General features: G+C 39.5%; 1 protein-coding gene across 3 annotated transcripts; it reads left to right on the forward strand.

Annotated features, from left to right (window-relative positions):
• The first annotated feature begins 1,440 nt into the window (after positions 1-1,440).
• Positions 1,441-15,147, forward strand: ugt5g2 (UDP glucuronosyltransferase 5 family, polypeptide G2). Of its 3 annotated transcripts, XM_079599011.1 has the most exons (5): positions 1,441-1,472; positions 3,086-3,191; positions 3,306-3,494; positions 3,571-3,741; positions 10,960-15,147. In XM_079599011.1, the coding sequence occupies exons 3-5, from the start codon at positions 3,339-3,341 to the stop codon at positions 12,532-12,534; spliced, it is 1,902 nt and encodes a 633-aa protein (XP_079455137.1). In that variant the 5' UTR covers positions 1,441-1,472; positions 3,086-3,191; positions 3,306-3,338; the 3' UTR covers positions 12,535-15,147. The 3 variants fall into 3 exon arrangements, with proteins under 3 accessions (XP_079455137.1, XP_079455138.1, XP_079455139.1); XM_079599012.1 differs by lacking the exons at positions 1,441-1,472; positions 3,086-3,191; positions 3,306-3,494; positions 3,571-3,741 and adding exons at positions 4,639-4,686; positions 4,827-4,958; XM_079599013.1 differs by lacking the exons at positions 1,441-1,472; positions 3,086-3,191; positions 3,306-3,494; positions 3,571-3,741 and adding exons at positions 4,667-4,686; positions 4,824-4,958.
• Positions 15,148-27,198: the final 12,051 nt, after the last annotated feature.

The raw sequence follows: 27,198 nt of genomic DNA on the forward strand, positions 1-27,198 counted from the left end.
TTTGGAATGTTTTGTTGCGAAATTATCACAAATAAAACAATTGACTCCATGCACAATAATATCTTTAACACATTAACACATGACTTCCATAGTAGGAAAAAAAAAATACTATGGAAGTCAATGGGTGCAGACTACTGTTTGGTTACTGACATTCTTCAAAATATCTTTCTTTGTGTTCAGCAGAAGAAATAAATTAATACAGGTTTGAAACAACTTGAGGGTGAGTAAATGATGACAGAATTTTAATTTTAAAGTGAACCCTTTAACATTTTTGAAAAAAGGGATGGTGTCAATTTTAGTAGGCCAGACATCTTTTTTTGCCACTACTGTATCTTACTGTACACATTTACCGATGTATCATCCTGCACAGGCTCAACATTTATCTAAGCATGTTACAATTACAAAAAGTAAATACACATTAAAAAGGTGCAGTAAGCGATTTCAAGAAACGCTGTTGAAAGAGGATCGGACCAAGAGTTGTAGCCTACAACACACTCGTGGTCAATCAGCATTAGGGGACGTGTCCACTCATGATGGGGTGGAGAGAGTGAGATTTGAAGAAAGACTGTTTTTAGTGTCAATGTTTGTCTAGAGCTGGTGTGCTCCTGGCGACTAACAAAAAACTCTTGCTTGTATACTCTTGCGCACTGTATGTCAATTTTTTGTTCTTGTTGTTCATTCGTATTTTCGCTAATTATTATTTTGCTTCACTTCAACTATGATAAAGACACATCCACTCTTGTGTTTTGTGTTCATACATTTTGAGAGCGGAGTAATGAAGGGAGGGGTGTGTATGTTTAGGATGATTTTTAAATATCACGTGCTTCTCAGAAATAGCGTACTGCACCTTTAAGCGGGGCATCTCAATGTTCCTCTGCAATAGCAATTTCCAACTCAATCACTTTTTCATCCTATATATGCACTTAATTTTCTTATTCTATTTTAGTGCCATTTGGTTTGTTAGTTTATTCCTGTGTATCTTTGCATTAATAAAATGTATTTTACTACATTTGTGTCCCCCTTGTGTAGATACCATAAGAGCCTCTACAAATGATCTGGTATCTCACAAACACATAGGTCAGCTGACAAATTGCGTCTAGTTTACATACAATATTCATTCAATTTTAATTGATCTTGGATTGTTCTTATACTGTACGCTTCAGGTGCAATCATTTAAAAATAATTTGTCATTGAGGTAAATGAGGGTGAATGCAGAATGATGTGGTGAACTCAAATTTGTATAAGAATTCAAAGCGCGAGAGGTGGAGAGATTTCATCATATTCATTTGTGTTGAATAAGAGAACCCTTTTCAACACAAGTTTCAGGTTTAGCTGCATATTTTGTGTGGTTCAGTAAACACCTTTGTTTTTTTTGTTTTTGTTTTTCTCTCTCTTGCATGAAATCTTGCACATATAAATGCACCCACTTTTACTTTCTTTAGAGAGAAAAGGGAAAGGTTGCACTAGAAAGAGTAAGTAAGCCATTTCTTCTCTGTCATTCATTTTTATTAGTTAAATCAAATGTTTACACTGTTTTACAGTTGCACTCTGTGGCTGTCTATTTAAAAAAAATTACAAGGTGAGAATGTTTATATATTATTGTAGTTGTTTTTAGAATTTTAAATGTTTCTTACTTTTTCTTCTTCTACTTGTTTGCTAAATATTTTATTTATTTAATTTGCATGTATTTGCAAATTACAATTACAAAAAAACCCTTTTTGTAAATTACTCACACTATTGATAAGGTTGCACAATTATAAAATTAAGGTAAAATTAATAAGTCATTAAATCATCTGTATTTTACAATAGGGTCCCAATTGCTAACGTTAGTAATATCTATCAATGTGTAATACATTTGTTACAATATATATTCATCTTAGTTAATTAATTAATGCAAATACAGCTGTTCATAGTTCTTGTGAGCTCGAGTCCATTAGATAATATTAACAGATACAACATTTGATTTTAGCTGCGTATTAGTAAATGTTGAAATTAACTGAGATAAATACATTTAGAAGTATGTTTTATTGTAAGTTGTTAGTAACTAATGCTATCCCTTTTGCAAAGTGTTACCTAAGTATGAAATAAATTGTCTTATTTTGCTTTCAATATGTACTCAGAGCTGGCTGCACAAAATAGAAAATAGTTATGAATGAATCATTTGCATTTTTTTGTAAGATTAAAAAAGGAAACAATAATCTTTAATTAAATTATCTTTGAATGATAGATTTAGTGATTAAGCTTTTCTGCGATCAGAATACTTGAGAAGAAGTTATTAATAACAGACATTTGAGACTAAATGAAGATGTAACATCTTGCCACAGAGTAGTTTTTTTAATGTTAGTTCTGTTTTGTTCTACATTCATACATTCACTGTTCTGACAAGCAGCAAACAAAACAAAACCCATCATAGGCCTGATAGGCAACTAATTAAGGGATCATTTTTGAATATGAAACAAAACTTTACATAAATAGTTTGGCGAGACTTGCCAGACAGGGCCATTTTGAACAAACAGTTTAATTCTGAACAGTGCTGTAAAAGGTGACCTGAAAGTTTACCAAAGCATACAAAACAATTTCCAATAATACCCAGCATGCAAGAAAAAAAGTTAATAGAATAAAATTGCATTTAAGGATTAATAACCAATTAGAATTCCTTGCATTACTAAACCTATTCAATGCACTGCCTGTTACTCATTACATTATACAAACTTTGGTTACACTTTAGTTATAGCATATTTATGCATTTAAGGACTGTAATATCAATTAACAACATGTATTTACTATAGTTTTAGGATTAGGGTTTGGTTTAGGGTTAGTTTCATGCAATTATGCATCATTTACTGTTATTACTAATACGTACATGTAACGTGCAACAAAGGCACTGTAAAGTAAAGTGTTACCCAACATTCTTTAAATCCCTATTCTTGGGTAAACTTTGAGTTGGGTCTACTCCAAAAATTGCTAGTAATAAGTTATCTTTTTAAAGCGAGGACAGTGTAGATTTTCAGTCAAATTCAGTTATAGTTTAAAATACCATAGGATCAATGAGAACCTTTACATTTTTGTCATTCCTCCATATCAGTAAGGTCAAATCACAATGGCGTCTGTAATTATGCAGCAACATTACATCAAGACTCATAGCGCCTGCAGTTCAGGAATATGTGACTGTTGCCAGGACTGTAATTCTTGTAAGTATGCTACAATTCCATTTAAATGCCTTATAATAAATACTACAGCTCCATTTTTACTGTTCATTAAAAATTATATCCCGTTTCGTGAATTTTTATTTTTTTTGTCCTTAGGCATGCTATGCGTTCTGGTGCTTTCCTTGTTTTATGTGCTCCACCACTGATGAGTTTGGAGAGAGCTGCTGTCTGCCTCTTCTGGAGATATTCGGCCCATGTCTCCTGGCTTCTTTCGGGATTCCAACATGTGTGCAGCCTGTGTCTCTGGGAAGGAGGGTGGCACTTCGCTACAAATATGATATTGGGGTGAGTTTTTCTTCACCTCTATCAATAAACGAAAGAAGGCCACAAAACAATAATTTGTTTGTTTGTGTTGCAACAGGGCAGTCTCTGCGATGACATCATGGTGTCTTGCTGTTGCATCTGGTGTTCGTGGTGTCAGATGAGTAGAGAAATCAAAGCACGCAAACAAAACGTCACCATAATCCAAACCGTACCTACTGTGTTTCAACCAATGTCAACCACCACTCAAGTTGTCTCTACACAGCAGTCGGTTAGTCACGCAATACAGATGCAACCATTTTAGACTGGTCCACGTATGGTCACAACAGTTGTTAATGGAATATAGATGTTTCACACACACACACACACACACACACACACACACACACACACACACACACACACACACACACACACACACACACACACACACACAGTTTCTGCATTTTCATAAAACATCATTCTGTATGATTTATGAACTGTTTTCTTCATGGGGACCAAAATATGTCCCTACAAGGACAAGGATTTTGGATATTACCATGTGGCGACATTTTGTCCCCATACGTAGGGTTTACCAGAGCCTCACGCGCACACGCGCACACACACGCGCGCGCACACACACACAGAGAGAATACTAAGAGATCCATTTAGTATAACCTCTTACCAGCTTAATCAATATAAATTATTTTGTGTGAATGTCTTTATTTGTTTATTCCTTTAATGTATTGTACCTATGTAATCAGACTTATTCAAATTATATAATTATTCAAATAATAAAAAAAACATCTGATTAAATGAGTATAGAAGTCTTGTTTTCTTAATCTGATGATTTTTTATTATTTTAAAGTGATCTGAAATTCTCAATTCTGAAAAAAACCCCTGCTTTTTATAAACAAATTGTTATATGCTGTTTGCACATTTACAGTATGCAGTATGGAAACTGAGATTTTTCAAAAACTAAAGCATTTAATTGTAAGTGTATGGACAATTTAAAAATGTATGTGTGCAATTCAACATAACATCATAACACATTTCATGCATATCATGCTGGTCAGGAAGAACTTGGACTAAGAAACGTTTCACAACAAAATGATTTTGCCAAATGAAGGAATTATGTTCAATAGGCAAGATAATCTCTTCAGAGACTTTGTGGAGGCTTTTTTCTTTTACGTGGCAACATTTTTGTGCGACTGAAACTGTAAAAGGCTCAACTGAGGTATGTAACCTAAACAAAGCGTATTACAGAACTTGACAGTCTACATTTCAAACATTTTTTAAATGTTGACAAATTTATTGTATTTTAGAGAAATTTTAAGTGACGTTTATGCTGATTATTCTTGTTTTTTTTGAGAGAAGAAAAAGAGAAGAATGTGTGGATACATATTCCTTTTCCTTTGGACATCCATCCTTCTCTCTTTACCCTGTGGCTATAATGGCGACAAGATCCTGGTTTTCCCCATTGATGGCAGTCACTGGGTGAACATGGAGGTACTGATTTGAATACACAGGAAGTGTAGATTTAAATTAGTAGAATTTCAGTTCATTGTTCTTTAAAATGACTTTGTGTAAGTTGCTGTTGTCCTGTGTTTCCCTAAAAGTAAAAACAAATCAGGTCATTTAAAATAAACCAAGAAGTGAATTAAAGAAGTGTATATGATATATTAAATCACAATTATGACAAATCAATTGCAAAATGTTGTCACAATTGTGAGATGTAATGTCACAATTACCTTATTTATTGTTTCAATCATTTTTTTATTCCTCTGAAGATAAACCATTTAATTTATTTTTAAAAAGACAAAAAGTGAAATGCATTTAAGGTAATCTGTCATCCTTTTGGCTAGCGTTACATTATATGATCACGCTCTTATTCGTGCAAATGCTTTTCAAACATTCAAGCGGGTCAAGACAAAAGAAAACGGCTATGTGACACACACGACACAAAGAAAGACGCGCGCGCATAGACAGGGCACCAGAATCGAGTTCTCTTTCGCGCCTGAACAAACAATAACACACAATTATGCCACAATGTAAGTTTTGTCCAGTATCCTCATAAGAGCAGTCTTAAATTAGTTAAATAAAGTCTTAAATGAATGTAAATAGTGTGAGGAGTGTGAGATCCGCGTCATGAGCAGCAGCAGCAGATCTTAAAGTGACAGCAATCACTAATATTGTCTGTCATTAATGTCAAAGACCCCTCTGTGTTGAAAGTGCAAAGTCATAAATCAACTGGCTGAGTATTTTCTCCTTAAATCTGCAGTGAAAAAAAAGACAGTCTAAAAAATGTGGTTTGAAATAGCAGGTGTTTCTGCCGTCACAAGATACCTTAGCTAATCACGAAAGCATGCAGGCAGGCTTTAGCATATGGCGGCAAAGCAGGGGAGTCTCAAGAGAGCCTGGTTAGCCTGGTATATTTTTCTGGTGATATAAAAAATTTGGGTACACTTAGCAATATAGTGGGTGAATTATGTATTTGATGATCAGGGTTTGAAATTAACACCCGCCAAATGCAGGTAAAAATCAATTGTGGGCGGGTAACGCTCAAATCACTAGCCAATTTGGCGTGTTACTAATTGGGCCCTATTTTAACGCATGGTCTAAAGCGTATGGCGCAAGTGCACTTATGGCGTGTCCGAATCCACTTCTGCTAGTTTAACGATGGAAAAAATGGTTTCCGCGGCAGACGCATGGTCTAAAAGGGTTGTCTCTATTTTCTTAATGAGTAATGGGTGTGTTTTGGGATTTACATGCAATAAACCGATTGCCGTTAAATACCAGTTGCGCTCGCGCCATGGCGGATTCGCTATTTACATGACGGAATTTGATAGTGGAAAGTCAAATGCATCTCCAGGGCGTAAACAGGTCTGCTCGTACGCGAGGTTAAAGTGCACAAGCAGACCATCTACGGATTCCACCATATCGTTTTGTGCGCAATAATAATCTTTTACGTTGTAATCCTTTTAATTTTTGTAATATTTGCCATGTCTGTGTGCTGCTGTGTGTCACTGTGTGTTTAATAAGCAGAGTGTATGTGCGTTGTGGATCCGCCTACAGGCGCAGATTACTAACGCGCTCTTTAAATAACAAAAAAAAAGTTTGCGCCATTGACTTCCCAGCAAACACATTTATGTTGGGGCAACGTCTGTGGCACGTTGCATTTCTGCTATGGCAACTTCGCTGTCTACGTGCTCACAACATTGTATCAACGTAGAATTGTAAGATGCGACAGAGCTGTAGCAAAGTTGTTGCGCGACATTCAGCAACTGAGAGATGAAATTCTGACAATTATTTTTTAAATACTAGATAGACCTATAGATATCCCCCATTTAGCATTTTATGTTTTGAGGTTACTTAATTTTTTAATTACTCAGATGTTAGATAGATTAGTTGGGTACACACAAAGTAGTTATAGCAACATTTTGGCCATTTGGCTGTTAAAACGTTGTTAGAAGGTTGGGTACGTTGTGCCAACGTTCTGTGTTTGCTGGGTTTAGACCAGGTTTCAGTTGGTCAATGGCACAGTCTGATAGTTGGTCAATGGCAGAAGTAGATGTGTAATAATTTTTATATTATAATGTATTACAATACTTTTTATATTTATATTTATATTATAATATCGGACGGTAGAAGGAACACTACGAGTATCTCCTCAATCCCACCGACACGTCTTCCATTGAGGAAGCAAAGGCCGAGGGCTCAGAGCTGGTCTCGTCCATCACCCAAGCTGAAGTCACAGAGGTAGTCAAGAAGCTCCTTGGTGGCAAGGCACCGGGGGTGGATGAGATCCGCCCTGAGTACCTCAAATCTCTGAATGTTGTGGGGCTGTCCTGACACACCTCTGCAACATCGCTTGACAGTTGGGGACATTACCTTTGGACTGGCAGACTGGGGATGTGGTCCCTCTTTTCAAGGTGTGTTCCAACTACAGGGGGATCACACTTCTTAGCCTCCCCGGGAAAGTCTATGCTAAGGTACTGGAGGGGAGAATAGTAGATCCTCGGATTCAGGACGAACAGTGCAGTTTTTCGTCCCGGTCGTGGAACACTGGACCAGCTCCATACCCTCTCCAGGGTGCTGAAGGGTGCATGGGAGTTTGCCCAACCAATCCACATGTGTTTTGTGGATTTGGAGAAGGCATTCGACTGTGTCCCTTGCGGCGTCCTGTGGAGGGTGCTCTGGGAGTATGGGGTCCGGGGCCCTTTGCTAAGGGCTGTCCGGTCCCTGTACGACTGGAGAAGGAGCTTGGTTCGCATTGCTGGCAGTAAGTCAGACTTGTTCCCGGTGCATGTTGGACTCCGGCAGGGCTGCCCTTTGTCATCAGTTCTGTTCATAATTTTTATGGACAGAATTTCTAGGTGCAGCCAGGGGCCGGAGGGTGTCCGGTTTAGGGACCACACGATTTTGTCTCTGCTTTTTGCGGATGATGATGTCGTGTTGGCCTAATCAGACCACGACCTTCAGCTTGCACTGGGACGGTTTGCAGCAGAGTGTGAAGTGGCTGGAATGAGAATCAGCACCTCCAAGTCCGAGGCCATGGTTCTGTCAGAAAAGAGTGGTTTGCCCGCTTCAGGTTGGTGGAGAGTTCTTGCCTCAAGTGGAGGAGTTCAAGTATCTTGGGGTCAGGTTTACGAGTGAGGGAAGGATGGAACGAGAGATTGACAGACGGATCGGTGCAGCTTCTGCAGTAATGCAAGGCGAAGCTCTCGATTTACCGGTTGATCTACGTTCCTACTGTCACCTATGGTCGTAGGGCTGTGGATCATGACCGAAAGGACAAGATCCCGGATACAGGCGGCTGAAATGAGGCACTTTTCCACTGCATGGTACGGTACAGAGCGGTTCGGTACGGCACGTGTTGGCGCTTCTCCACTGCATGGTACTGTACGGTACGGCTCACTTTGTGGCGCTTTTCCACTGCATGGTACTGTATGGTTTGCTTTGGCACGCTTTAAATCAGGGGTGCCCAATCCTGCTCCTGGCGATCGACTGTCCTGCACAGTTCATCTCCAACCCTAATCATACACACCTGAAGCAACCAATTAAGGTCTTCAGAGCACGTCAGGATCACTTGAAAATTAAAGGCAGGTGTGTTTGATTAGGGTTGGAGATGAACTGTGCAGGACAGTCGATCGCCAGGAGCAGGATTGGGCACCCCTGCTTTAAATGGTACCACCTCTGTTGAGGTTCCAAGCATTGAAGTTCCGGAAAAGCAAACCGAGCTAAAGCAAAGCGAACCGAACCAAGCCATGCCGTGCCGTGCCGAACCATATCGAGCCTTACCATGCAGTGGAAAAGCGCCATTAGAGGTAGGGTGAGGAGCTCGGTCACTCTCCTCCACATCGAGAGGGGCCAGCTGAGGTGTCTCGGGCACCTGTTCCAGATGCCTCTTGGGTCAAGCAAAACGCTAATCATATTAATTACCGTTATGTGTCCGACGTTGTTGAGAACGATACACAAAACGCATTACCATTCTGATACATCAACTTGTAGACGAGTGAATCTCTGAGCTGGTGCGAGTGAGTAGAGGTGGGGCTTATTGCATATTCATGTATCCATGTATACTAAATGAAGCATGGGTGTAGTTTCATTTAAGCTATTTTAAGGTACGAAAAAGACGTTTAAATATGTCATTTTGGTGATCAAAGATAAAAATGTAAAGGTGCAGTGTGTGATTTTTAGCGGCATCTAGTGATGAGGTTTGCGAATTACAAACAGCCAGTCACTTACGGCCTATCCCTCCCTTTTCAAACTCGAAGGAGAAGCTACGGTGGCCGACGTAACCAGCACATTTCTCCCCACATAGCAAACCCACAACACAGCGAGGGAGAAGATTAGTAAAAGTTCAGCTGGCTAATATGAGCTGTTATGCTGTAGGCTAACGTTAGTGTTTTACGGTCAATAGTACTAATCAGCTGATTGTCTCACGAACGTAACCAGCACATTTATCCCCACATAGCAAAGCCATAACACAGCAAGGGAGAAGAACTAAGTTACATGAAACAATATAACTACATATTTTACACCACTGACAAGGGAAAAGTCATTTCTCATGGTGTCTATGGCTAGCTTCTAGGTAATGCTAACATTATGAACAGTTATCATTTGCATTGTTAAAGTTGGAATACCTTACCTATCGGAAAAGAGTAAAAAAGGCAACTTTGGCGTCGCATTGAAAGCCTTTTTCCCCGGCCACACCGATGTTGACCCATGATTTTTGCCTTCATTTCTTCCTTATTTTTCTGGCTTCATCATACTTCCTCTTCTTCTAAGCAGATTTACCCTCCGTTGGCTCTTGTCCTAAACAATATCTGTGGTCATTCATTTTCGCGGAATTCTGCTGCGTCTTTTTCTGCTGCTTCTCATTCATGTTAGTGACGAAACGCGCTCTGTAGCGCTGTTTGTTCGCTGCCGGCTACGGTAGGAACATGACGTCACAATATGTCGACCTTCATAGAAGGGGGTGCCCGCGGATATGTAGATATAAATTACTGATTCTACGGTAATAAAAACATAACGGTTCATTAAGTAAGGTCTTTATACACCACTGAAAACATAGTTATGGATCTGATATTGCATTTCTGTCAATAGATCCTCAGAAATATTACACATTGCACCTTTAAGGGATAAAATTATTGACTACAGGGGGACTTTAATCAAAGAACAAACAGAAAATTAGTTGCTGCTCTTGATTAAATAACTTTTGTAGCTTTAATAAGGATTAACCTATATTTAATATATAATTTATGCAGTCCAGACTGTTTGATAACTTTATTCAATTTCTGTATTTTTTCTGTGGTAGAAAGGGCACAGGTAAATGTGACATTTACTGAAGTTCACAACGTAATTTCAGGAGGAGTGAACCCATCTTTCAATTAACTGCAGGAGCATAAGCAGCCGCTCACCTTGCTCTGGAATCAGCTGTTTTGGCATCCCTCCACCTCCCCAACTCCATCAATATAATTTAGGCATCTTGCTACCATACTTATCATCCAAGCATTAGTAGTCCCACTGGGGGGGTATATCTAAGCTTGAGTTGAAGCTGCTTCCTCGAGCCCCTCCACTTTCGGACAGCAAGCCAAATAGCTTAAAGATTATGTGGGCAAAGGAACTCGTGAATTATGGGTTTATGTGAGGAAAGTTGTTATATATTTTTTTAATGTTAAAAAATGTGATAGCTTTCAATTACAATGTAATGTTGAATGGCAATAATTATTGTTTAAAATTGGGGAAAAAATAATTTTCATTGAGACATCAGTAGCTGTATTAGAATCAGTGATACTGGCCTTAATTCATAAAAAGATGCCATTAAACAAATAGTTAAGATATACTGTCTTTATGTTGTTTCTACATTCATTTTGGAGATTAACTGTGAAATTATTATGTTATAAAATATTTTAAAAATGTTGTGATTAATCTCAGAAAAAAAAGTGTATTCATCTAGTTCATTTTTCTAATTAAAACCTGAGTGCACTCCTTTACTGCCCCCTAGGTGCTGGTGAAGAAGCTGCAGTCTCGTGGACATGAGCTAAGTGTGATTCGCATGGAGGACAGCTGGTTCATCCAGGAGAATTCACCTTCCTACACCTCCATTACAGTGAAGCTTAAAAAGAAACACATAGGCCTGGACCTGTTTGAGACCGCAGTACAAAGGATTCTTGAGGCCCGCAGGAAGGGCCCGATGATGGGAGCACTAGTCCAGATGTCTGAACTTATTGGAATCATGAATGTGGCTCACTCTGCAACCTGTGCCATGCTGACCACCATGCTGGAGAACAAAGCTCTGATGAGACAAATAAAGATGACAAACTATGACTTGATGCTCACTGACCCTGCCACGCCAGGTGGGATCATCCTGGCACATTACCTCCACCTTCCAATGGTCTATAACGTCCGCTGGATGAGTTTCGGAGAGGGACACTTCTCCATCGCACCTTCTCCAATCTCCTACGTGCCTGTGCCTGGCTCAGGTCTAACGGACCGAATGGGCCTGTTAGAAAGATCCCGTAACCTTCTACATTATGGGTTGAACCTCATTCAAGAGCGCTGGCTAGTGATTCCCATGTATACCAGCTTGTTGCTCAACTACTTCCCTCCGGACGCCGACCTCCTCGCCATGCAACTTTCAGCGGAGATGTGGCTAGTGCGTGTTGACTTTGTGTTCGAGTTCCCACGACCCTCCATGCCAAACCTTGTCTACATTGGTGGCTTCCAGTGTCGTCCAGCCAAGCCTCTTCCTGCCGAGCTGGAGGAGTTCATACAGAGCTCAGGAGACCATGGGGTGGTCGTGATGTCTCTGGGAACGCTGATCGCAGGATTGCCCAGAGAGGTCATGGAAGCCATTGCCTCAGCTTTCGCCCGCATCCCACAGAAGGTAATCTGGAGGTTTATAGGCGAGAGACCTTCATTGTTGGGCAATAACACCTTACTGCTTCAATGGATACCTCAGAACGACTTGCTGGGTCATGCAAAGACTCGTGCTTTCGTGGCTCACGGTGGCACCAATGGTCTATATGAAGCCATCTATCATGGAGTGCCAGTTCTGGGACTCCCTTTGCTATTTGACCAGCTAGATAACATTGTACGTCTTCAGGCAAGAGGTGCAGCACGGATGCTGGACGCAGCTACTTGTACATCAGAAGAATTCCTTGAGGCTTTGAGCGATATCTTAGAGAACCCAACATATCGTCAGAACATGCAGAAGCTCTCCGGTTTACACCGAGACCGACCTCTGCATCCTCTCGACAAAGCAGTGTACTGGATCGAGTTTGTCCTGCGCAATAAAGGTGCACGCCATCTGCACGCTGAGGCCTACAATATGTCCATGTACTCCTACTACTGCCTAGATGTGGCTGCAGTGGTTTGCCTCATGCTTCTGGTAACTCTGGGAGGTGTCTATACAATATGGATACGAAGATGGAAAAGAGAGACAAAAAAGGTTGTTAGAGATGGCAACAAAAAAGCTGTAAAGGATAGCAGTAAGAGGCTGAAAGAGAGCATTAATGCTCTGAAAAACAGCAATACCATTTCTATTCCAAAACTAAGAGCAAGCAAAACAAGATTTTAGTACAAACCCAGAGAGCTACATACTTAATTTTTCTTTATATTTTTCTCACTTTCATTGTATCCAGTGTCCGTTCTTTCTTTCTTTCTTTCTTTCTTTCTTTCTTTCTTTCTTTCTTTCTTTCTTTCTTTCTTTCTTTCTTTCTTTCTTTTTCTTTCTCTCTTTCTTTCTCTCTTTCTCCATTTACAACCCCCACCCCACCCCCATTTCTTTTCCTTGAGCTCTTGCAATTCACTGCCAAGACTAAACTGTGTGCTGGTGATTAGGTGCAGATCTCTTCCTGGAATCCTTCACATTTGTTTTAATCCCCCTGTTTGCACACAAAGCATTTAAGGCCATTCAGCAAAAAGAAAAAAAAGGTGAGTCACCTCACCAGTGACAAACAGCTGCTGGTCTATAGGCTATTCTGTGATCGAATGATAAAGCCATGCTGTATAAGCTACTCAGCCTGTTCAGGATATGACATACAGTGTACAAAACATGTAAACATTTGTAGCTCCATGAAACAATTTGATTGTAACCATTGTGTAAAACATGGCTAATTACTATGCATAGTAATGCATAACAAATGGTCAAAATAAACGTTCTTACACGAGTCCAAAACAGCAGGTTTCAATTTAACAAGCATTTATATGTTGCAGCCAATCACCAGCAGGTGGCGCTATGGATGTATTCAAAGTACTGCTCAGAATAATTTGTGCAATCCAAAATCAGATCACATACTATTTTACATCAGCGTAATGCCTTTTATACACCATACATAAAAATCCCATGTTTTCATTAAAACAAAAATGATTTAAATTTAGATGATCACAAACCAGACCAAAATGGTGCGTGTCACCGCACTTTCTCTTTACCACAGGAGGAGGCCATTCTTTTCTCCAGATATGAGACAGGAGATGGCTGGAAGCGCATGCAGGGACAGAATGATAAAAAGAAGACAGGCAAGGATGAGAGAGCTCTAACTGATTGAGGGGACATTAGCCTGGGCTGTACTCGCTAATGTATGCTTCTAATGACTCGTTATCTCATTATCAATCTTATTCTCGCTCATCTTTTCTTTTCCTCACTCTCTCCCCTTACTCTATCTCCTCCCAATCGACCAGCAATGATGGGAATAGCAATTAGGACGCTAGGCTGCCAAATGGCAATTTTAATTAGCCTTTCTTAGCGAGAGAGAGAGAGAGAGAGAGAGAGAGAGAGAGAGAGAGGTGGGACGAGGGAGCGAGTGAAAGAGAGAGAGAGAAAGAAAGAGACTAATGTTCTTCATAAGTGCTACAGATTAGAAGGTCATTAGGCTTTTGCTTGAATTAATGATTACGAATTCCTGCAGGTCATAGAAACTTATTACACAAGCCTACTTAACATTAATAGAACCATCCTATTTGTGTTAAACACAAAGAAATTAAAACTAAAAACCAATTACAGAGTGATGGCATTGTCTTTCGCCCTCCCCCTGGTCACCCATAACAGAGACCCAGTGTAAAACTCTCTGGACAGTAGAGACTATAGTCGCACAAGGATAAATGATCGGTTTCGCCTGCGCTCTCCTGTTTCATTCCTTCCCAGTTTTACTCCCTGGTCATTCTACGGTTTTTCTATCTGCTTTCAATATCTTCTGCTTTTCCACTGTATGTTCCGTCATTGTCAGTAAACTGCAGTGTTTCTCCGTTGTGGTACGTAATTTTCTTCAAGAGCACAATGCAACATTCTTGTGTGTTATTAGTTCATTTGTGGCTTGTTTGGGACACGGGCTGGTCTGACGAAAATCTCTTCAGAGGCACTTTCCATCCCAAAAGAGATAGACTACTTATTTCAGCCCTTTCTTAGATCCATCCCCCTGACGCATAAAAACAAGGCAACACACACACACACACACACACACACACACACACACACACACACACACACACACACAGCCTACTTTATGTGCACATAGTGTTCATACAGAAAAAAATACGCGCATAGATCATGTAGAAAAGTAATGTAGTATAGCCTAACAAAATCATGATTAAAAATGTCCTCTGCAGCCATACGAGTGATTTGTGTGAGGAACAAACTGAAATTCACTATTTGCTGATAATCTCCCCCTCCAGTGAGCTGTTAACTGCTGCATTGAATCAGTGAGTCAGTGAGTTGAACTTAAGAACCGAATAAATTTGATTCATTAACAGACCTTTCCATCTGTGTTTGTGAAAGGAATCTGAATTGAATCAATGAAAAGACCTGGCTCAAAGGAACAATATTATGAAGAATGGTTCTAAACAGTACCAGATTAGGTACTAGATTAAACAGTCATGTCAAGACTGGGGGTATATGTTTATACATGAACTAAACAGTAGTTGAAAACTCAAACAATATAGATCCGTCAGTTACATGCTTAGTGGAGAAGAGGAGAGAAGTATCCTCAACTGAACAGAGCTGGCCACACATTTTCTGTTAAAAAAAGAACAAAAGGACAGTATGATTGGTACAATTTTAAAGTTAAAATGTATTTACATTTTAAGAAGGACATCACATACCTGTTGAGAGTGTGTTGACAGTCTGTGTAGTTGGATGTTGATGATTGAGCTTGAGAAGATCAATAAGGATGTGGCTTTAAAAGAGTGTTTTTGACAGTTCCATATTTAAAAAAACAAAAGGGCGGGAATAAAAAAAAGCCTAAATTAAAAAACACACACACAAAAAAACATTTCAGCATCCTTCAGGATGATATTGTTCTACTTTTTAAGAACCATCTTGTTTTTTCACAGTGAATTATTCATTTATGAATGTCTCTCATGAACTCTAAGGTGGTTGTAAAGATTTCTAGCGAATAATGACTTAAGTTTTGATCTGTTTTTCACACAAGGTGTCGTATGATTTTAAAAGATTTATAGCACATGAGTCACATGGACTACTTTTATGATGTTTTTATGGTCCTTTTTGCATAAAAGCTTGATTGCTCCTGCATTGCATTTGAATGAAAAAACAAACAAATTACGTCATTACGGCATCACATTTCATATAATGCAACCTTAACGATAATCATAATGTTACTTACAACCCTCATATTTCAACAATTAAACATCACAACAATTCCTATAGCTGTACATTGTGGTTGTATTTGTATAGTGTCCCTCAATATTCTTTCTTTCTCTTTCTCCCTCTGTCTCTTTCCTTCTCTTCTTTATCATGACGTGCCCTGGGGTTATGATTGTTATGATTTATATCGGACTGTTTTGAGATCTCTCTCTTTCTCTGCCCCTCTGTCTTCATCTCTCTTTAGCTTTCTCATTCCTCCTCTCTCCTTTCTAATCAGTTCTCCTTGCATCCCCCCAGGTCGATTTGGGGAGTAATAATGAAAGAGATTTAACCCTTTCATGTTCAACCGCTTTGACCCCAAACACCTTCCCTCCATAGCGTTTCACACACACACACAAACACCTCTTATAAATAATACACACACGTTTGGGTGCGGATGACAGCAAATGCAGTCACGGATTGCAATGGAAAACATACAATGTAAAACAGATGTTTAATTTTTCCTCCATCCAAAAGAGTGCGAAATTGGAACTCTGTTGACTTTATGAATCCTCATTTTTTCTCCCACACACTGTTCCTTGGATACGGTGTGATTTTCACCTGTTTATATCCTTGCTGTCTGTTTTGTACATCCATCTGCGAATCCGTCTACCTGCCCGTCTGTCTGTCAGACTCTCGGCCTGTGCGTTTAAACCCCTGATGACGTCATGAATAAACAGGATATCTTCCCACCTAATTATGCGCTGTTAATTACAAATTTGGACTAATGTGCTTAATTAGACGAACATCATTTGCTCTCAGATACAGGACATCTTTTTTTTGATTTGGAAAATTATCTCTTTAACAAACAATATGACTTAATTGCAGACATTTGCATAAACAAATGAGCTAATTAATTACAACCAAGCACTTCCTGATGAGTCGAAGGACAATGAGACTCCAAATGTTTTCCTCAGGGATACGGAAGGAGGGAGGGAGGAAGCAAGAGAGGGAGAGAGAGAGAGAGAGAGAGAGATAGAGTTTAAATGAAAGTTTATGAGCTTGTGAGCATGCTAATATGACTCTCTGAGCATGAGGAATTATGTATGTGTGAGAATTTGCTATAAATGTCCAGATAAATAAGTTTAAGTAGCTTACTTATCGGCTGTGGTGGTTCGGCTCTGGCAATATATCTCCGGATGGTATCGGTGTAACACTTAAAATCCCTTATTCCCTCTCTACATTCATCTCTCTCGTTTTCCCCTCCATCTCTTTTTCTGGAGGGTTTGTAGATAGAAGGGCCTCTCCCCTCCTTTTCTGTGTTGGAATTTAATATGCAACTTTTTATTGGAAAACAATCGTGCGTGCCTGCGTGAATCCTGACCGCAATATATCTGTTAGTGCAACTAATCCGATCAGGCCAGAGAGGGCTATTTATCACTGCAAATCCAGGGCATTTCAGCCCACATTTTATTATTTTAATATATTTCTCAGCTATTAAATCACCAAAATGATGAATTAGAACTGTCTGCCACGCTTTCAGCTGTATGACAGAAAATGATGCACTACCCAATTTGAGTGGTCATTTGGACTTTTTAAAGACAAAAAATGATACAGGAAAAAGTCCAATATTTTTGTGTTGTTACGTCTCTGCCACCCCATCCCTCCGCCTCCCCCCTCTCGCTGGCTGTTTTTAATAAAACACTCTAAGTGAGCTTTATTGCTGTGTTAGAGAGGGCAGGATCACAACTATCTTTAATATACAGCCAATTACCAAACACACACAAACATACGCGCTCACACACATACTTATGCGCACACAAAGACAGGTACGACGATACAACTTTGTCTCTTAATCATAGCGGGCAAACATTAACAAATAGTCAATCTGTATACACCCACATTTCAAACGATTGAAGATGAGAAATTATGTTAGGTTGCCAGTTACCTGAGAGCTGAAAATATGAATTGAACACACATATTTTCACTTTCTTTAGATATCATAGAACAATATTTACACGTATTTAGCTCTTTATTTACAGGTTATATTCCTTTCTTTTTTTGTTCTTTGAAAATGATGGGTTTATGCAAGATCAACCAGCATACACCTCGTATATAAGATTAAAAAAAAGAAAAAGATTCAGAACAGTTTATCTAAAATATTGGGTTCTGGGTTGAAAATCATAATTAGTGCTGATTATCCACTGAAAGGGTGAAAGTTTGGAATTATTCTAGGGGTCCAGGTCCAGAAGGGTCACAGGAATTTCTTCTTTTTTTATATAAGGGATCCAGAAGGATATACATTATACACACAGATGCGCTGAATTCATAGTTACAGCTCTGGTAAGGATAAACAATACGTTTTTTTTAAAAATCATCTTAAAAAATTTAAGCATATCTTTATTTACCTTTGTTACCTTTATCTTTGTTTGAAAAGTTATTTTGAACGAATAACAGAGAATTTCTGTGCTGAAAATCATACTTCCGGGTTGCAACACGTTTCGGCTGGTTTTTTTCTATCGTAGATCTAATGACGTAGACCAGAGTGAAACTCCTTATATGAGCATTGCTCTCGGAAAAGCGCGTTCACGCACACGTCGACCAGAGGAGAGAAAGACCGCGCTCATCGACGCGCTACTACCGGAAATCATCATCAGCAGCGCTAAATAGGAATGGTTGATGTCAAGAATGTCTCCAAAAAAAGTGTGTTTTGGGATGTGAGGGAAAGTTTACCTTGTTCAGCTTCCCAAAGAACCCAGTGTTACTGGAACAGTGGATGCAGTTTGTATTTCCGGGACAGCAAAGGAGTGTGGCAAGTGCGGTTTTGTGTTCTGGTCATTTCAGTGACGAATGTTTTATTAACAAGGCCCAGGTCGTCGCAGGATTTGCAAACCGGTTGCAATTAAAACCTGGCGCGGTCCCAGTGATAAAACACCCCATTCATGTAAGTACAACGGTATCAGATTTATTTCTTGTGCTGGAAATCCCCGCTTGACTCTATAGCTCCGCCCACGCCCAGAATCAAGGACCTCGGCTTTTTCCGGATAGAATCGGAAAGCTGTATTTTTATTTTATAAATATGATGAAACTAAAGACTTTTTGGAGATATGAAGGACGCACTATTACTCTATAGGTACTCAAGATTAACATGAGATTGACTGAAACTAAGTATTTTACCCCCCCTTTAAGTAAAACAGAGAGACCAAATACAATTGTATTTTTACAATAACTGTGTAATGTTCTATTTAATAAAAACCAAGTATACATTTTTATCAAGTTAGTGTTTTTACGCAAACTTGCATTTATTTATTTATTTATTTTTAAAGGGGTGGTAAAGTATGATTTCACTTTTCCAACTTTAGTTAGTGTGTAATGTTGCTGTTTGAGCATAAACAACATCTGCAAAGTTACAACGCTGAAAGTTCAAAGCAAAGGGAGATATTTGCTTTTAAAGAAATCGTTTTTTTAAGGACTACAACAAACGGCTGGTAGGGACTACACGACATTCCTCCGGGTTTAGTGACATCAGCAAGTCTAAAATGTACATAAACCCCGCCCCCGGGAACACGCAGTTGAGGGAACAAGTCAAATATTTGTATTTGTAATATTTGTATAGTATTTTGTCACAGAAGTGAGTCAGCTCAAACTTTAGCATTCATCTTTTCACATGCAATCAAAAGTCACTCTGTGTGCATCTCACAACAGTTCCTATACAAGCGATTTATAGATTACCATGACAGAATATGCTAATTGAAGATAGTTAACGCCACATCAGCAACATAAATTCATCAACTAACCATTCAGAGACGTCCTGTTGCATTCTACATGTTGTCTCTCCATCTTTGTCTGACTCCGTTTTGACATTAAAGACAGAACAGTTTCTGTCATTTTAGTGTGTCTGCATGAGATAATAGCAGCTGCTAACACACACATGAGCTCTTGAAACCCTGCCCTCTGCAGCAGCTCATTTGCATTTAAAGGGCCAGACACAAAACGGTGCGTTTTTGCAAATCCTCAAAAAGTGAAAACTTTAACATGCTATATAAAAATATCTGTGGGGTATTTTGTGCTAAAACTTCACATACACACTTCTGGGGACATCAGAAATTTATTTTACATCTTGTGAAAATGGCATTTTACCACCCCTTTAATACATTTTGAACCATACATTTAATTGACATAATCGACAGCAAAAAAATGAAAATATATTGTGCTTGTGTAACTTTCGTAGGCCAGTAAGAGCTGTGTGTGTAAACCTCACTCCTCTGATCTCAAGAGGCACGCTAGCAACTGATGCTGGAGGCTGCGATCTTTAGCCTCCTTGTTATTTATACAAAATAGCGACCGCCTCCCACGCCAGAGACGAGGGTTCGAGTCCCGCTCAGAGCAGGGCGAGTAGGACCGGTTACACTTGTGTTAACCACAGACCTTATTTCAAGCATTTAATCAAAAATCCATTCAAAAAAACTCTTTTTGTGCATCTGAAATTTGAATTTGAACTTTGTGACTGTTCCTGTTGGCGTACTGTTTTTCGCATGCTATATACTAGGGAAGTATTAGATTTCGGATGCAGCATTTGACTTCAGGACGATTAAACCGGAAGTGCTAAATGCTAACTCGTTTCTGGGTTATGTAATAATCCCTGCTGTCGCATTCGGGAGCGACAGTAGGCTGGTTGAGTGCTTTCCATTAGATGGGTACTGTATTGACAAAACATTTGTATTGCAATTATTTAGCACTTTACATTTTACAATTATATCACAGTTTTGTTTAAACACTATTAACCCAAAAGACACTTATTTTCTGCGAGGCAGAATTATACGGACAATTCCCGTTAAACGTTGTTCGTTGAAAATCAGTGAATAATTTGTTGAGCGGTGCGGCGTCTGTTCAGCACAGAAATTGTTGGACTTCAGGATGTGTAGATATGGTGCTTCGCCGTCGAGACTCATCACATCAGCACATCGCAGCTTCAAGCACTTAATCTGCCAAGTACACAATAATTACTAATTACCTATTAACTAATTACTCTGCATCCAGCATCTGAAGGCAATCAAAATTACATTAAGAGTGTTGTATCGCTTGTCCACTCCCTGCCCACCCCTCCCTTCCTTCCCTTGTACTCTGATAGTACACTGCCGCTCCAATAGGGGGCGTCAGTGCCGCAGGTGGGTGGTGGGGTACACACTGCTCTGGGACAGCTGGCTTAAGCCTTCAGACCCCATGAGTCCTCACACTAATCAGCTCAGAGCAGCCAGAATCAATTAGCACCAGGAGGGGGGGTGGGGGTTGACGGAGGGAGAGACCCACAGAGGACGACTGGCCCCACACCTGGCCTGTCTCTCTCTCTCATCTAACGCACTGCTCTTGTCCATTCAATCATCCATTCATCCATCCATCCATCCATCCATGCGGATCCTCTAACAGTGTTGTTGTTTTTCTGTCCATCTTCCTGGCTCTCTCTTTTGGCTCTACATTTTAAAGATGTGTGTTAATAACTTTTAAATAGTCTGGCAGCATAGGGCCGCAGGGCTGGTTACTCACCTTATTGCTCTCCTCTTCTCTCTCGTGCGTTCATAAAGTAGCTCTATCTCTCCCTCCTGTTCTCATTCACCTGTACACTCCTTCCTCCCCCTGCCCACATCCATGTCCTTTTCTCGCTCTCTCCGTGCAACAATAATATCGAAAAGCGCGTTTTTAAAAGCATTATGGGATTCGAGAATCTCCCTCTCTATTTCAGCTAATCTATTCCTCAGTGCTGCTCAGAGAGTGTAAATGATATTTTAGCATGTTCATAAAATACCGTGATGTATTCACAGTGCAGCACGTATTCCACTTTATGGTTCACACTGTCATCGTCTCTAACTCAAATAGAAACATTACATTGAAACAAATTATTGAGCTGGAATAACACACGTTCACGCGGCAATGGGAATTTATTTTCCTCTCGAGCAGGCTTATACATCAAGCGAGGTACAGTATGATACAGTGTGTATTATAAAAGCACATGTATCATCTACAAGACTCCTGCACTCTTGTTTGAACACACACATACACAAGCCAAGTGCAGTCGGCACGGGTAGTGCTTTATAAACAAATGATAAATCAATAACGTCTTTCCCTCAGAGTCGACAGAGACGCTGACCAGCAGGTGTCAGTCTGTGTTCCAACTACAGACCGCGTGGAACAGATGGACTGAGGGCAACTTCTCAACTCCGAACCTCTTCCTCGCTCAGAAACGGGAAAAGTTGAAGCAACAGAGGGATGGAGAAAGGGATGAACCGAGGAGAGGGAGTTGAAGATAGCCTTCTCCTACTCTCACACTAATTGCGTTTTCCCTGAGCAGAATTGAGTTCCAGAGAAAGAGAGAAAGGCCAGAGGCTTTTCATAATTGTATCGACAGGAAAATGAATATGATGAATGGCGTTCATTCAGCGCGGCCAGGATTTATTGTCTTATCCTCCGGGCGTTAATCGCTCTGAAAAGTGGGGTGGAGGGAGAGAGAGAGAGAGAGAGACGGGAGGAGAGGGAGAAAGAGAGAGAGAGAATAACTGAATTCCAAACCTCTGTCCTGACAGTCCTCTTCCAAACTTAAGTCAACTTGCAGAGCACCTTCATTACAAACTCAGCTGGCCACATGGAGCTCCGCCCACAACTTTGATTGACACCTGTGGGGAAATCTGCTAAATCTAATTCGTTTTTTTTTTCTCATTTAAAATTCGTAATAATTTTGAATGAACGTTTTATCTGAGATTTCAGACAAAAAAAAAAAAGCCCACAGAATGGATGAAAAGCACCCTATGCAATTTTTCCCCCACACCTCTGTTTCTCTGTCGCTACCCAGTTTATTTTCTTTCTCACATTCGGTTCACACATGCGCGTGCACACACACACACACACACACACACACACACACACACACACACACACACACACACACACACACACACACACGCACGCACGCACGCACGCACACACACTAACACACACATTCATACACGTCCCAGATAAATCTGGTTGTGGATGCTGTGAATCCAGATGAATGCTCAGCTCATAAAATGTGTGTTTGAAAGCCATCCATCATGGAGATGTCAGAAAGAAAAGAGCAGAAAGAACCCTCGTGTGTGTGTGTGTGTGTGTGTGTGTGTGTGTGTGTGTGTGTGTGTGTGTGTGTGTGTGTGTGTGTGTGTGTGTGTGTGTGTGTGTGTGTGTGTGTCCATTGGTTTGGCTCAGAAGTAATGCTGCTGGTTTGCATGAGCGTTTGTGGACATTGCTAAAACTTACTATATTGCATACATTTTCAATTTGGCTGAAAAATGTAGAAGCTATTAAGGTAGTAATGGGAAAATAATCACTTAAATAATTCCTGCATTATACTTCAGTTCACTGTATACTTACATGTTGACTTGTTGATAAAAATCCCCATAAAACATGAAAACACAACATGTGTGTGTGTGTGTGTGTGTGTTTGTTTGTTTGTTTATTTGTTTGTTTGTTCCACAGAAGAAAGTAGGTCATGTACAGTTTTGGCATTTTCAATTTTGAATTTCATTTAGAATACTTTTAAAGCATTTATCAGTGTAGATTAATGCCAAATTGAACATTTTCTAATGAATTTTGTATAGCATTTCAAATTGTATAGGCTAAATAAAAAGGCATGTAGTATGAACAAACATGAATAAACAATGCTGTAAAACATGTTTTTCATGGTCAGTCCATGACACTTAATGCTAATGCTACCTAATTGAATGTCACTGTAAAATGTTTCCATTGTTTTTCAATGTCCATAACAAGCACTGTTATCTCTTAAATCCCCCAGTAGCCTCATGTTGGATGTCAACACACACACACATACTCGAGACAGCAAACAACATTAATAGAAAATCCTATAAACACCCTCAAACCAGTAGAAGAGTCTATAAACCGCGCTACAAGTATGTCACCACCTAATGTAACTTAAAACTGACAGTTAACTCTGTAAACAGATGAAAACAGCTTGGAGGGAAAAACAACTATTGCTACTAAAAGAAAATAGCACTAAAACTACCCCCCCCCCCCCCCCCCCCCCCGCAAAAAAAAGCGACTAAACATAAAATGAGCGGACTGGAAGTGAGCGGAGATGGATGAGACATAGGCGGAGACAGCGAAAGCCTCGGGCAGTGCTGAGAGACGGTGTGTGTGTATGTATAAATGTGTGTAGGGCAGGTGGGACAGCAGGGAGACTGGTGGCTCAACAGCTTGCTCCACCCTGAGGGCCCAGCGTGCTGGGAGGAGCAGGGTCTCTGCCAACGAGCGGGGCAGTAAGACTGGTGGCAGCTGGTCCTCGCTCGCTCCCGTCCCGCCGGCAGGCAGCAGGCAGGGTGAGAAGGTCAAAAGCCAGTCGTTAGGAAGACAAAGAGAGGCACAGCGACACACTGCATAATCGCCTTTTATTGAGTGTCTCTGACACGATTCACGGCGAGGCTGACACTGACACCACACACGCGCAAAACACACACACGCACGAGCATGTACACACACATATGAAGAGGGAAACACAATGCACATGTAGGAAGAAGCTAAATAAACACACTGAAGGTGAATTCAGAGCTGATAGGCGATTGTAAGGTTTAGCATCAAGTGTCCCAACAAAAAAGTTGTTCTCCAGGCCAAATAAGTCAAACTCTCGCAATGGTTCCTGCAGCTGCCCCCCCCCCCTCAAACATGTACCCTACACCCCCCCCCCCCCCCCCCACTCCTTGTCTGCCCCGTCTCATTTTCCATTAAAGCAAAACAGAGCCTCGCACTCAACCATCAGAGAAGCGGTTCTGCTCTCCACATGCCATAGATCCAGCGTCCCCTCCGGCACACACAATGTTAATCTGCTTTTCATGTTCAGCGATCACTTCTGCCCTTTCTGATGACGACTTTACCTGCAAACCTGTTAGATCAATGGGGATCTGATTTGGTAATGTTGTAGACATTCTGTGATTCTCAAATGACTGTCATTGATGTGTACTTCATTGATCCTGACGAGAGTATATGTATTTGAATATATATATAAAATGTGTATATATATATACATGCATGGCAATTGAAACATTAAAATTATATTTAAAAAAAATAGATATTATAAAAAGTATTAATGCAAAAGAAATAATGTAAATATATGTATATTTAAAAAATAAAAGAAATGGAAATATTGAAATGACATTAACATTTTAGTATAGAAAAATGTGTGCTGTCAAATCGATTATTCACGATTAATCGCATATAATATAAAAGTTTGTTTATATAATATTATATATTATTATCTTTATATATAATGTGTGTGTGTGTGTGTGTGTGTGTCTGTGTATACATAAACACACACACACACACAGTATATACACACGCACACACACAAAGACATATATATATAATATATATAAATATAATAATATACACATATATATTATGTTAACAAACTTATGTTAGATGTGATTAAACGCAATTCATTGATTTGACAGCACTAATAATAATATAACATTATATACTGTAATATTATGTTCTTATCAAATGTAATACAGTAATACAAATTAAATCAATTCTAATAATAATAATACAATATTTTATCATAGAATATTAAAACAAGCAAACAAAAAAACTTGGATTAGTTTGATTTAGTTTGTGGATTAGCATGGGCAGATACTGTTTTATATTACTCATAAAGCTCATCAAGACAGACAGAATGTGGAAACACTAAACGGCCATAGTGAAGCATTTACAAGACCACAATCTTTGCATCACATCAAACAAGTCCAGTCAAACACACACACGGAGAGGAGCACTTCCGATTGCGGCTCATTTCTACACAGCGTGGTGTGTTAAACTCTCTCCATCTCTTCACTCAATGGAGCGTAGCTCATCTGAACACTGAGCAATAATGAGGCACAGAGATGCACTTGTGTGTCTGTGTGAACCAAAGCGAGTGAGCGAGAGAGCTCTGGAAGAGGAGGGGGAGAGAGAGAGAGAGGCTATCCATTTCCTCCCTGGGGCAACTCCTCTTTGGCTCTTTGTTGCTGAAATGCTCCCAGTGAGCAGGTTACACTAAAGCCTGCTCTATTGTCTTAAACAGCTGTGCGTTGCACACTCCCTCTCTCTCTCTCTTGCTCATTTTTTTTCCAGGTTCCTCAATCAGGAGCAGTTTCTGAGATCTCTAAAAGCAAAAGCCTGTGGCAGTGCCCCCCCCAAACACACACAGAGAGATCTGCTTCTGTTTACAGTGTCCCACGGTAGGGGGTCTTTCCTGATTCAGCTGCTTTTCTATACAGATAAACAGGTTCATATTACCATACTGCAGATTACTAATAACAGCAAGAAGTTGAGAAAGACAAGGAATAATAATTATTGTAAGCTGAATAATACAATAGAAAAAAGATGTTCTAGATGCAGTATATGAAGTCAAAACTCTGGCATGTTAAAACAAATGTATTAATCTGTCTTGTATATTACAACATACAGACTGCTCAAATTATTCAGAAGAATTGATGTGCATTAGCACATGCTCTTTAGTCTTATATTGATCAAGCAATGCGTCTTTTGGCAGAATCTGCTCATTTCGGGGGCTTGTTTAATTGTGTTGTGAAACTTGGAGAACTGTAAATTTGTCAGCTGGATATTGGACAAATAGAGTAAAAATTTTGTATCTGCATTCAGTAGTTTTGAAGACTCAATGATATGTATCAATTAGGGGAGACAGGAAAGTGTTACAGTCAAACTCTGTTACTTTTTACATAATATTCCCATATTTATCTGCTGTATATTGAAGTATAGTTAAAAATTTTGTGTCTAAACGTGTAAATTAATGTCAGGTGGAAAAAGTGCTGTTGTTACAACCAGTACCCACTACCAGTGGATTGTAATACTAAATATTTTTGTGGGGAATTTTGTGGATTAATTTATAATTTATTGTGGTGTTCAAATTTACTTAAAATAATCATAATGCCATTCCCAATCCCACCACAACCCACCATGTTCATTTCATTTCAAGCTGTTTAATTCAGAATAGAAAAAAAAAAACAGTATAATACATCAAATACATGTGAATAACTATATAAACAAATAGTGTTTTTGCTGGTCACTCTCACAATTGTGGCAGACAAATATCTTAAAAGACAGAACTAGCATCATAATCAGCAGGTCCTCTTGTTTAATTTGATAAATAGCTATAACCTCCAAGCTAATTATTATAGAAATATGATGAGTAGAGAGTAGGGTTAAAAAAAAAAAAACTTCCCAATGTGTTGATAAACATTAACTGCACAAAATGGGTCTGTGTAAGCATACATCAACATGAATCAAACAATCAAATACATTTTACTTTCATTTTTAAATATGTTTTTACATTTTTTTTACACGTTTTACTGTCATTTCAGGAGGGTGATGCATTCCACTGTGGTGCATAGAAAGAAAGAAAGAAAGAAAGAAAGAAAGAAAGAAAGAAAGAAAGAAAGAAAGAAAGAAAGAAAGAAAGAAAGAAAGAAAGAAAGAAAGAAAGAAAGAAAGAAAGAAAGAAAGAAAGAAAGAAAGGCGCAGATGACGCACCATGTAAACTAAATTAAAAGGAGTTCTATTACAGCCCAAGAATAATAAGCAAGAACAACAAGCAGAAAAACAAAGAAAAGCCATAAAGGACATTAGGCG

This window comes from Phoxinus phoxinus (assembly GCF_949152265.1).
Source record: "Phoxinus phoxinus genome assembly, chromosome: 23".
Lineage (NCBI taxonomy): Eukaryota > Metazoa > Chordata > Actinopteri > Cypriniformes > Leuciscidae > Phoxinus > Phoxinus phoxinus.

Bases quoted from the DNA above. Each gene is read 5' to 3' on its own strand.
- ugt5g2 (XM_079599011.1), top strand. From the start codon at position 3,339: ATGTGCTCCACCACTGATGAGTTTGGAGAGAGCTGCTGTCTGCCTCTT. The intron at 3,495-3,570 runs GTGAGTTTTTCT...GTGTTGCAACAG, and splicing joins GCTACAAATATGATATTGGG to GGCAGTCTCTGCGATGACAT. The intron at 3,742-10,959 runs GTTAGTCACGCA...ACTGCCCCCTAG, and splicing joins TTGTCTCTACACAGCAGTCG to GTGCTGGTGAAGAAGCTGCA.